The sequence below is a fragment of the Solanum lycopersicum genome, chromosome 8, assembly GCF_036512215.1.
Source record: "Solanum lycopersicum chromosome 8, SLM_r2.1".
Classification (NCBI taxonomy): domain Eukaryota; kingdom Viridiplantae; phylum Streptophyta; class Magnoliopsida; order Solanales; family Solanaceae; genus Solanum; species Solanum lycopersicum.
In genome coordinates, this window is record NC_090807.1 from 27755711 (window position 1) to 27769297 (window position 13587).

General features: G+C 32.3%; 1 protein-coding gene across 1 annotated transcript; it reads right to left on the reverse strand.

Moving 5' to 3' along the window:
* Window positions 1-7104: 7104 nt before the first annotated feature.
* On the reverse strand, window positions 7105-9287 carry LOC138337880 (pre-rRNA-processing protein ESF2-like). Its single transcript, XM_069288317.1, has 2 exons — window positions 9113-9287; window positions 7105-7289 (listed from the first exon to the last, which is right to left on the reverse strand). The coding sequence occupies exons 1-2, from the start codon at window positions 9285-9287 to the stop codon at window positions 7105-7107; spliced, it is 360 nt and encodes a 119-aa protein (XP_069144418.1).
* Between the last annotated feature and the right edge of the window lie 4300 nt (window positions 9288-13587).

Below are 13587 nucleotides of genomic sequence, written 5' to 3' on the forward strand. Positions count from 1 at the left end.
TATCAATTGCAGATACGGTTGTGTGTTTTGGAAAATATGTTTCTTATATTACAACCTCATCAAGGTACCCATCCTTTTTTTTGGGATAATGCACAATTACCCCCTCAACCTATGCCCAAAATCTCAGAGACACACTTATACTATACTAAAGTCCTATTACCCCCTGAACTTATTTTATTAATAATTTTCTACCCCTTTTCGACTTACGTAGCACTGTCTTGTGGGTCCAACACTGGTTGACTTTTTCTTTCAAACTAGTGTCACATAGATCTAAAAGGGGTAGAAAATTACTTATGAAATAAGTTCAAGGGGGTCACCTTAGTATAGTATAAGTGTGTCTCTGGGATTTCGGGCATAGGTTGAGGGCGTACTTGTGAATTTTCCCTTTTCTTTATATCATAATTTGGATAATCTCAACTTAACGCGTGATGGTGATTATGGATTGTTGATAAAATATTTAAAACCAACAAGCGTTATTGTATATAAAATTAAGAGGTGATTAAATTTTAGATTAAATGAACATATAAATTTGTACAACATCTTGCATAACTTTATTTCTAAAAGTAGTGTATATTTTCATGCAAATGAGAATGAGGCAGGAGATTTGAGACATGTAATTTTAACTACTGGCTTCTGCCAGTGAAGATCATCAATATCAATTCTTAATTTTGACCAATATACAAAAATAAGTCAATATTACCATTTTTTTAATTTTTTTTTAAGCATGTAATCATTCTAGGAAAGTTTGTCATTTCTGCCAAATAAAAAATGAATGAGGTTTGTATTGATTATATAAAGATGAAAAATATGTTTCTTAGCTTTGGAAAATTAAAGTTATATTTTTAAAAATAGCATCTCAATGGATTTTTTTTCCGGGAAGATGCATTTCTTACAAAAGGAAATGTTAATTTCATAAGAATGGTGACTCTTATATATATATATATGAGCAACCGTCGGGAAATATTTTTAGCAAGGAAGGCAGCCGAGTCGTCCGTCGGGAATGATTTTTAGCAGGGAAGGCAGCCAAGTCGTCCGTCTTATCTTCGAAACTGCCTTATTAAGGTCCCATCCGTTTTTTCCGGCAAGATACATTTTTTACAAAAGGAAATGTTAATTTCATAAGAACGGTAAATCTTATATATATATATATATATATATATATATATATACATACATATATATATGAGAATGCTAACTCAAGCACATATTTGTCTAATAATTTTACGTTAATTTTATTATAGAATTAGTCATTTGTTTAAGTTCTTGTAAACAAAAAATTATATATTGCTTCTTGTTAACTTGACTAACCTTTTTCAATTTTGCATTCATTTTTGGGCGATTTTAGTCTAGCTTTAAAATTTAGTTTTTTCAGATGTATGACTTTTTTTGTTACTAATTCATGATAGACGCGCATTCTTCAAATTTAGTTTTGCATTACATTGAAACGTTTACTTTTATTTTTATCATGCTAGGACTTTTAAATTTGTTTAAAAATGATTAAGATGTGTTTTGTTTATTTTACATTAATATTTTTTTACTTAAAAATCTTATATCTACAAGACTGTGAACTTTAGTAACTAACTCTTAGCCCACAATCTTAACCAATGGGCTATAATTTGGAAGTGAATCAATAAGAAAAGAATAAGCTAAAAACAATAAGAATGTCTCTATCCAAAGTACACTATTGACGTGACATGAGGTATTATACCCCAAGAGGTCCTATAGAAGACACTTAGCATACATAGTACAAGATAATAGAAATAAAGATTTCAAAGGATAATACTTTATACATCAAATGATTTTGACAAAAGCGGATTTGTAACATAATGGAGAATGGTAGCATGTTAAGAAAGCAATACATAGAGGTAATGAAACATGGGGAGATTAGTGTTATTGAAGCAATTTATCTACGTAATATAGAATTCCCCTAAACTATGTTACTTCAATCTTGTTTTTTAGAATTTCTTGCTTGTTTTTATAATAGGTTGTTGTGTCGAGGGTCTTGCCAAAAACGAACTCTATATCGCCCAAAATGACAAATGTTTGCATACATCCTATCCACCACATACCCCGCTTTGCGGGTTATATTGGATATATTGTTATTGTTGGTTTGTTTCTTCTTAAAATATATTTTTTTAAAATAAAATCTTTTATAATTATCCATTTATATGCTATTTCTTTAAATCAGTTTTTTTTTCAATGCAATCCTTCTATAAATCCGGGATACGAGACTCTTTATAATGATTGACACACACCTATAGTATACCCATAACTCTTGTTAGAGTATAGGATTCATGGGTATAACAGTTGATAATGATGAAGAGTCTCATCTCTAAAACCTGGCTGGAGGGAAATAGACACCAATTTAAAAGAAGTAACATCTACAACTTAAATAAGATCAAATGAAATGTTTTAGAAGAAATAAAACAATGATTACAACAAACACAGTGCAATCCAACAAGCGGGATATGAGGAATGTAGAATGTACGCTGACCTTAATCCTATCTTCTTCAAGGGTAGAGATGATGTTATGATCAAGACACTCGATGGAATAACGTATTATCACGCTGGATAGAAATAAAAAATATTACGTAAACAAATTGCTTCAACGACTCTCATTTCCATTGTTAATGAACCAACAACTTGCCCTTTTTGTATCAAACATGAACATATTATAAAATCAAGGAAAGGAAATGTTTACAACTAGTACACTAATTCTATGATTATATATTGTAAATTAGCATACTTCAGGATCAATTTTCTCGTGTTTGGGGTTTTTGCAGTTTTAAAAGGGTGAAATGATTTTTAAACTGGGCCAATAAATTATCAAATGCTTTCTATAATTCATATTTTGGTTTTTGGATTTTAACGGATGGTGGTTTCCACCATCAGGCAAGAAATCCTTACAGATTATCATAGTCTTTGATTAGTTGGATTTCCCTTGATTTTGCAGATCTTAAAAAGTTTATTTGATCTTGATACTTTTGTCTTGGATGGATGGTGTTACCCGAGAAGAGTGGGTTCTCTTTGGACATTATTTTTATTACTTCATATTATAAATATTAATTAACTATTTATGAATGAAGAAGACAATACATATGCATAACTTTATGATATCCAGTGCACTTGCAAAAAATTCATAACACTACTTTTAAATTACCTTCGGAGTATATTTTATAGTTTGTGTATAACAATTTGTTCGCAACACCACACCTGGGTAGCTGTTGTTCACGCAAAAATTTATATTATTTTCTACGAATTTGATATCTTCATTGAATCGAAAAGTTTACACCTCTTCTTTCAATTAAAATTCAACTTCTTTGCTTTTTTACATTTTTATCAAAAATAACAAAAAAATTCACACATATAAACAAAATCACACCCCAAGAATTTGGATTTTTCGTCCACATAATGAGATATAAATTTATGGAGAAATAAGTTTGCATTCGAATGAGTATGAATATTTAAGTCTTGTTACATTCGAAGAATGAAATATATCAAAAGACCCAAGTTCGAATCCTTAGATTTGAAACCCTTTTGGTCTTCAAGTTCTCCTCCCATAAAACCCTCATTAACTTAGAGATCAAAAACTTAGATAAACAAGAAAAATATGATAACTATATATTCAAATAATAATGGTTCAATATATAAGCTAAAGCACTCATCAAGTAATTATATTTATCAAATATTTGTGCTTCAATGGGATTCACTGTGGTATTAGTCAATATCACCGAACAAATTTGTGATTTGTTCTTTGATGGCTTCATCTTCGTCTTGGGCATAGTCAAGCATCTCTGTGTTCTAGATCATTAGGCGAAATAGCATTGCTTCACGGAACTTATCAGCGATGAGGCCACTGCTCCTTTATCCCCAATTTGATCCTTTCCTTCAGAGCTAAGAATACTAGAACAAAAAGTGATCTTCAGACTTACTGGAGAGTCCCACAGTTTACTTGGCGATCCTCTAGCGTTCATTTCTTTATTATTTTCATCCTTTTTGTTAAGTAGTGTCATGTTTTGTATCAAGCTCAAAATACCTTAAACTTAAAGTTATTCATTAGTAATTGAGACAAAATAAGCAATTCAAAACACTATTTCTATGAAAAAATAGCACTGAATGAGTCCAATCTATGAACTCATCAACACCCCTACTTCAACATTTGTTTGTCCTGAAGTAAAAATCAAGTTCATCTCTTCAAAACAATGTCTCAAACAGTGATACACAATATTTAATCGTGAATGGACACAATAATACTCAATTTACTTATGCAAGGATCAAATGTATTACTAAATAATCAAGTAAAGTTGTGACACACCATTAGCAAAGATTCTTAAGCTCGCAATACTTTCTTCAAATGCAAGTTGAAGCTCAACAAAAGCATTTGAGTGCCCTCATACAACTGATTATTCCAATGTCACCCACATGATGTGGAATCATTTAAAGTTTAGGAATCAGATAGAACACTCACTTTTACAAAGAAAAGCACAACGCATGCTTACACCCATTGGTTTGCCCGTATTTTCCTATCGACACTTGTTTTTGCATTATCAAGATCAAAAAGGTCTTTTAAAGTCATGTAAAGGGGGCTTAGATCAAACATATGTTCATTTAGGATCAGTGACTTAGATCCTCGTAAAATATGGTGCTCACAGCAATTATCTTCCATTCGTCCCATAACATTCGTTAGTGCTTACAAGTTATCCATTTATTAACTTTCCAATAATGTGTTGTGAATCCCCCTTTTTTTTCTAACTCTCAAGTTTGTTCATCAAATTTCTTTTTCAATCTTTTTTCTTTCTCTTTTCATTTTTTTTATATGGAAGGGTTCCATTTTTCTCAACACAATGGGTAGACGGGATCTATCTTGCAATTTTTTAACTTGCTTTCTCTTTTCACCAAACCCCCAATTTCGGCTTTTGGCATAAGTTGGCTATGATATTAAGAACAAATATGGAGGATTATAGGTAAAGAGTTAAGAGAGGTCATGTTGTTTTAATGTTTTTTCTAACGAAATGAAGGATCAAGGGGTGTTAAAGATATATTCACACACTCATTAGGTAGGTAACAAAAGAGGTATATATCAAATTTATTTTACACTGTTCAAAATTTCCTAAGAACATATGAAGAGAAAGCTTTTCTTAGACCTACAAGGAAAATTTTAGGTATTATCATGCATGGTTCATGTTATGTTTATAACACAAGGCATTTTCACTAAAGTCAAACAAGACTCCACACTTTTGCTAGTCTCTAATGGTCACTACAAGAGAGTTGATTTGACAATTGGCTACTCACAACGAGATGCAAATAGTTCACATATTGTATAGAAAACTTTAAAAATTCCTTCATATCCTTCAATCTTTTGTCTTGTTATTAATTTTTTTTGAATGTTCGAAAGGACTTTATCATCTTGTATGCTTTTATGCTTTTTCTTTTGTTTACATTCTTGGAGAGAGAAGTGTTTTTATTTTTCCATGGTTTGCATTTCAAACTTCGAGAATCAGTTTGCTAGTTCATCCAACTGGTTAACTAGTGCATTCCACTCTTGCTTCTTCTAGCTTCCTTGTTGGCTTCTACCACACCATCAAGGATTTTTGCTAGAAATTTGTGGGGTTGGGTAGTACATAACCCTCGCAGAGTTGATCGTGCATACATTTATTTTCAGGACCAAGACCCCTATTGAAGCGTTCTAGTAGCGCTCTGCTAGTCGTACCATGAGATGGGAATAGTTATAGCATTTCTTGAAACTTCATCCATATATCCTGAATTGTCTCGTCCACCACTTGTTTGAATGTGAGGAGGCTCTCTTGAGGTTTTGTAGTTTGAAAAGGGGATGATCGGTGTGGTACCCTTAAGGACTATCTATTTTAATTAACTTTTTTAGATATTCAAACAAGCAAAACAAAACAATAAATAAGGATAGTAAAGCTACAAGTAACGAGAACAAAAATTCAACCTAACTACAAATATTCACATATCATCACTCTCATAAAGCTGCACCGTTTTTATTTGTTGCGTAATGAATGATACAAATTTCAGTATGAGTGTCTACAATCGTGTAATAATATAGTAAACCATCCAAGTGTTGGAGTTGTGTCCTAAGGAAATGGTAGTGAGAATAGATAAAGAATTAAAATTATTTTAAGTAGTTGCAGCTTAATATATTTACGAATAAAAATATTCTAGATCAATGATTGGGTAACACAAGCATCAAATATGAATGGGGGATTTTTTCACTAGTAAATAACCTAATGAAAATAATAAGAGAACTAAATCAAGGATGGGGGAATTCTTGGGATGTAATAGGAATATGGGTTAAGCTAAATTGTTGGGTGCATGCTTTGGATGGAAGATTTATAGAATAGTTGTGACTAGGTTAATCTTTAAGAGGTAAGCTCTCTCCTAAAATACCCCATGTCAAATGTGTTCCTCTCGGACACCTAATTGTCGCATGAAAAGTAGTTTTCCTTTTAATCCACTAACTCTCACGATATGAATGTGTGGGAATGAGACTATGGCTTACACTTTCCAGCTGAGCCTCATGTCGATCCACTCCCACCGACCATCAATTTAGTAGTCTTAGTTTCACGACTTCTATCTCAATCAATTCGTAAACATATAAATAAACATGCATTTTAACTAAAAAAAGTCAATATATTTATCCATAACTACTAAACGAAATCACAATAAACCTACAATTAATCTATTAGATAGCATGACCCAACAACAATCTTAACCCATATTGGCAAAGTCACACCCCAAGAATTGGAGTTGTTAGCCGCAGATCAAGAGATAGAAATTTTTACCTAAATGATCTTGCATTCAAATGGGTATAAAGATTTAAGTCTTGTTATAGGCGAAGAATGAAGAAATCAAGAGACCCAAGTCTGAATACTTAGATTTTAAACCCTTTTAATCGTCAAGTTCTTCTCCAAAAACCCTAAAAACCATTCGATAAAAATGGGAAAAATATTATAGTTCTTTATACTATTAATAATAGTTTGATATATAAGCTAAAGCGCACATCAAGTATTTATAGTTATCAAAGATTAGTGTTGTGGTGGGATGCTCGGCCACATTACTCTGTATTGCCAAACAAATCGAAGATCAACCCTTTGAAACGTCATTGTCATATTCGTGCGTAGTGTAAGTATCTCCATGTTCTGGATCATTAGGAGACAAGGCACAACTTCGCGTAACATCTCGGCGATGTGCCGAGAGCTCTGTTCTTCCGCCTTTCTGATCCTTTCCTTTAGACCTTAACACTCTGGAACAAAAGGTGATCCTCAAACCTATTGACGAGTCTCCAAGTTCACTGAGTGATCCTCATGCCTTTATTTCATCATTCTTTTCATTCTTTTTGCTATGTAATGTATGTTTTGCCTCAAACTCAAAATACCTGAAATCAAGGTTATTCTATAGTAATTGAGACAAAATGAGCAATTAAGGTCAAACTCGTTTTTTGACCTTAATTCGATCAATTGTAATTCTTTTTCTCAATATTTCTTTAAATTTAGGTACCCAAAACATAAACATAAGAATCTAACTCAAAGCAGTTCTAATAATAAACATTAAACTCTCAAGAACTTTTCAATCCCATCCATATTCAAGAACTAAACTTATTCAATAATACAACTCAAGAACATAAATTATCAATCTTTTTAGGAAAAAAATACGTTGAAGTGAACATGTTTGACACGTGAGTTAACTAACCCAGTGCTACATGACCTCACAAACATCATATGAATCACCTCTTGAAGAATTCCACAGTTAAATCCTTACGAATGATGATCTTGGCTCTTTTCTTCTTTATTATCGTATTGTGTTCTTTCTACAAAAAGACACTAACTCTATTTTTCAAAAGTGTAAACTGACTGTGATCTTTTTAGACCCCAATTAATTTCTAAAAATGGAATTAAGTCACAGTGATAGAAAAGTTCATGATGTCCTTCTCAAATCTGGATATTACTTTCCTTAATTGAACAATACAACTTTAAATGAGCATAACTCACTTATACAAACTCTAAAATCGCGCAAACTCAGCCGCATTTGAAGGATTCTTCCATAAACGTTTGTAAAATATCTTCAAAAATGACTAAATTATCCTTATATAGGAATTATTATTGTTTAAATTATATCGAAAACCCAACTAAAATACTTAACAAACTTTCAAGTTTTCTAATTTTTTAATAAAAAAATGACTATTTCCAATTTTAATTTCTTTCTAGTTTTTCTAGTTATGGTGTGCTATGGTATTATACCCCGAGAGGACTCACACAAGCTTTTATACATCAAAGATTTTGACAAAAGCACATGAACATAAGCTTCAAGGTCAACTAATACTTCATAAGAAAAGTGATTTTGATGTAACTCATACATCAAATACAATGTCTGTAATGAGAAGACCAAAAGCTATAAAGTGTCTCGGTCATCAGAACATGAGGACTTACAAATCACTTCATGCACTCATTAGATGTCTAGGGATGTGTGTGTGAGGTAGGAACGCTACATCCTACATAAAACTTAATCTAAAAGATATTACTCATTATTTTAACCAGTTATGAACTCATAAAACTCATGTCAATATCTAGTTCATCCTATTTTATTTTGAGGGTCGTTGCACTGATGGCCTCTATTTTAAAGCAATTTACATACATCAAACATAAATTACAAGTATAAAACTAATTATCCACTCCAATGAATTTCTTTCGAGCATCAAACAGAGATTGGAAACAGAATTAAGCTTTCAACCTTAACCCGTAAGTTATATTAATTATAATTTGACCAAATCCATGTAAGAGAAATATAAAGTAGAGCATAACACATTACCCACTACATTAAATCAAGGAAGAATGGACAAATATACCCTCAAACATTAAAAAATGGTATGTCAATACCCTTCATCATACTTTTCATCCATTAATGCCCTCAACACTCAATAATCATTTTACATGTATCCCTCCCACTAATGGATGACTTATTTTGTACATATGGCGCAATCCTACACCTCAACTCTAGTTGACTGAATATTTATGCCAAGTTTCAATAAACCATTTAACCCTTCTCATTACTCTTTTAGAAAATTATCTACAACCTAAAAAAAAGGCCCGCTTACTTTCTCTTCTTCTTCCTCGTAGGTCACCCTCGTCCCCAACTTCTTCTTCTTCTTCTTCTTCTTCTTCCTCTTCTTCCTCTTCCTCTTCCTCTTCTTCCTCTTCTTCCTCTTCCTCTTCTTCTTCTTCCTCTTCTTCCTCTTCTTCTTCTATCTTTCCTTGTACTCTTTCAATCATATTTTTTAAAAAAAAAACAGAAAACACACGATTTAACTTTTATACAATATTTTTTTTATTTAAAAAAAACAGTTGACAAATAACACTTCTAAGGAAATAATATTGTATTTTACAAATAACAAAACACATTATTTACTATCAGAACTTCGAATTAATGGATGATTTTTTTCCATCCATAACCAAAACTTCCTCTACCTTTGAGTGACATCGTAAAAAGGGCATCGACTGCCCTTGTCCCTTGAATAATAGGCAAAGGTTTTTTTTAGGTTTGTAGATAGTTTGTTAATTGGTAATTTCTCTCTTCTTTGTACTATTTATAATATCCCTAAAATTTGGTCGAAAATTCAATGTTTGATCCAACAGGAGATGGTATTGGGGCTCACAAATCATGTAAGGTGAATGGGTAACTGTTCTTCATATTTCCTTTCTATTGATCCATGTATTTCAACCTCAGTTTGTGAGCTCATAAGTGTCACCGTGTACCACTTTCGTTCACCTTCAATTTTTTCATCTATTGTTTCTTTCAGTGATGATCAACATATTTTCCTTTCTTATTTGGTGAGTTCGAATTCCCTTTTTATTTGCTCACCTTTCTCAATTATTCAAGGGTTATGCATTGTCTATTTTTATGATTTCATACCCATTGGGGGATCCACTTTTCTTTATACGTGATCAACAATATGGAGTTTACACTTCTTCATATATTTTTGGTCATTCTTTCACACATTCATACTTGGTTTGTTTTTTAGATTTCATAGCTGAAAAAAATCTAAAAACATCATTAGAATAGGAAAAAATTAGGTATTGAGGATACTAATTATTGAGCTAAATAGGCCTTAAATAAGTATAAATTTAAAATTTATCACATAACATGAATTAGAGGCAAGAAATATTGAGTTTATTCTTGTAAGACTAGTATGTCTCAAGTTTTACTAGATTTATACTCTGAGGGGGCGTATCAAAAGTTTTTGTTTTGAAACATGATTTTGTGAAAGATATACAGTTTTCATGACCTCTTTAGGTTTTCATGAGATGTACCCTTAAATTCACTAGGTTTTCCATTTTGAAATATCTAATACTCTTACATATGGTTCACGCTAACTCTACCCTTACTTGTGCATTGTTTATATTTTTTATCATTCCAAGACACATTTTGGATTTCTAGGGGATCTTTCAGATTTTTCTTTTCTATTGTTAGTTAGAGGAATCATTCCGAATTTCCCTAAGGGATCTTTAATACCTCTTAACTTATTAGATCAGAACACAAGAAAGATGGGTGAACAACAATAGGGTTCACGAATCTTGAATGGAACCACTGTCTGTCGACCTGTTAATGGGTTCAAAACCTTCCTAGGAACGGTGGAACGTGCCTTCATAGGTTTTGGACCACCACATGAGTCGTACTAGTGCTCGTGGTAAGACAAAACCTCTTAGGACCTGACATCAGACCACGAAGTCCTCCGTGGGTCATAGTCTGTATGACAAACCATAGGAGTGTCCGTGGACCTGAGCAAAGCACACCTAATTGAGGGACCATATGACATTCACGATTTGTGGTTCTCCACATGATCCATTGTAGGGGGCTCGCGGACAGGACCCAGAACTAGTAGCTACTACCACCGACCACGACCAAGTCAATAGGTTGTGGTCCTTATAACAGACCATCACTGGGGCCGTGTTTCCCTCGACATATTTTAAGTCAAAGGTCCCTTGGTCTTTTCCCCTATTCATTGGAAAGTGAAACTACGTCGTTTGACCCCTAAAAAATACTTGGTTTTTAAAGTTTAAGCCTAGTAACTTTTCCAGAATTTACTTAAGTTAACCATTCACAAAAAATTCATTAAACTTAAAGCAAAAAGGGGAAAATCAGGCAATATCTTTCTCAAGAACAATCATAAAGGAAATTTCGAGGTGCCGATTTATAGACACCCTAGGAAACATGAACTTTGTCCTTTCATACCATGTTTGTTACAACCCAATTCTACACCGTAGACGTGGCTGACACAAACGAACCATTGTTATCCCCAATTGAACCCTCATCATGGCAGATTATAAGAGGAAGATTAATTTAAGCATGCAAAAGCTTGAAATTAAATTAAATTCAAATACTTAACTTTAAAATAATATGAACAATATTGAATGTATAACTTTATATAAAAATAATATATTAAATACCATAAATAGGCAACTTATGTTCTTAAAAGTTCAGCAAAATACATGAAAAGACTTCAGAAACTCTATGTTCATATATGAAGGCTTCTTATAGATAAATTTGGAAGTCAGGGCCAGGAACACGACATCTAACAATTCATATAACAGAAAGTACAAGTGAAACCCTCCGCAAGAAAGGAGGCTCACAAAAGATAAGTCAAACTGGATGTCGTATCAACGAACCGTTTGTTGATTATCCTGATTACATGTATCTGCATCATGAAATCATAATGGTCAAATGGATCAATATATGAAAGTTAAGATCATGTAAGGGGAATTTTAAAAAATAACCTAAGCTTGAACTTGATAAAAGAAGAAGCATACTTACATCTTCTAAACGCACTCAACTAACTCAACTCAGAAATATGATACTCCAGTCAAAGATAAGATATTCAACTCACAGAGATAAGGCTCAACTTAATATTAGGACATTCGACTCTTAGTACTCAAACTCTTGATACTAAACTCAATATAGGGTAAAAATAAGAGATGTAATATTGAAAAGGTTTTAAAATAGGAAAAATGAGTTCATTGTATTTAGGAACACAATAAACTTAGTTTGTATGCGAGGACACAATATTAAAATTATTTGTTTACAAGAGTAAAAAATGAAATCTAATACAAAAAAAAAATATATGTGGGAGTTTCTCTAAAAGACAAACATCATTTATGAGTTGTGTGATGATACAATGTTTTGCCTCACGTGTCTGGGATATCTTATATTTTGTCAAGGGTATAGAACCAACCTACTAGGTGGATCCCTGTAATACCTCGAAAATGAATTAGGTGAAGCTAGAGGCTAACATGTTTTTGATGAGTGTCTAAGGTCCTAAAATAATTTGTAATGTGGTTTTGAGGCAGTCGTTAGAGTAGTAGGTGACTTGGAAGTGAAACGTCAAGGAACGACTAAGACGTTCGACTACTAAGTCACCTATGTGTCTCATGTGTGGTAATGTTCTGAAATGTGTGTTTGATGTGTTAATAAGTTCACTATATGAGTTCATATAGTGTTTATAGGTTTTGTGTTAAGTTACACTATATTTGGAGGTCAAACGTCCATGACATCCAAGAAGGTATGGTTTTTGATCCTTGAAAATCTACTCGTGAAGGAGACAATCTTCAAAATGTTTTTCCAAGAGTTCTTAAAAGATGAATTTCCTAAATTGAAATAAATCCATTTGTTCTTGCATTAAAAGTTTTAGAGAATTGAATATTCATAGAATTGTTGTTAATTTGATCATTTTAACTAAATTAACCTATGAACCTATGTAATTGATGAACCCTTGTTTTGACTACTTTATAGGTTAAGTGGTATTGTTCTAATGATTATAAATTCTAGTGTAGTTTTCTATGGGCTATTAAATGATGTAATAATATTATTCAATTAATCTCTAATTGGTAATAGATTGATAAATCTATATTGAATTGACCTTGTTTCATTGAGTTTTATAGTTTATGTATTGAATTGATGTTCATGGTCATGGGTAAGTGCCTTCTGGTATTGAATTGGATGATTTAGACATGGAATGAAGTGGAGAGAATGGATTTGTGGTACGCATTCCTAATTCTCTTTATTTTATGTTAATTGGACTTCAATAATGTAGTTATTGGTATGGTCCACTTATGGTAGCGGTGCTATGTGCTTTAGTTGCAATTGATATGACCTCGTCGGCGTTACTTTATGTATCATCATGATCATGGACTTGCCGACACTACTTGAAGTATTATGATGACTTGTGTAGTTTATTTATGTTAAGTATGAGCATAACTATCTACATGTCATTAAGTTAAAGTATGTGTTCTTTCATTGATATTCGTAGGTGATCATGATAGATTATGACTGTTTCTTACGTGTGTAGTCTTAGAGTTGATATATGATTATTCCTAATTTACTATATGAATCTATAATGGTTATATTGATGAGTTTATAGTTATGTATAGGATGACATAAAGATGATAAGGGTAATTCCTAAGTGATTCAATGAATGATATGCTATATGTGATAAATTAAAGTATATTGTGTCTTGTTTTATTAGACTTGTGTCCCTTACTTGATACATGTATGAATGATATATGAATATGAGATGTC

Bases quoted from the DNA above. Each gene is read 5' to 3' on its own strand.
- LOC138337880 (XM_069288317.1), bottom strand. From the start codon at position 9,287: ATGATTGAAAGAGTACAAGGAAAGATAGAAGAAGAAGAGGAAGAAGAG. The intron at 7,290-9,112 runs GTAAGCGGGCCT...ACTCGTCAATAG, and splicing joins ACGAGGAAGAAGAAGAGAAA to GTTTGAGGATCACCTTTTGT.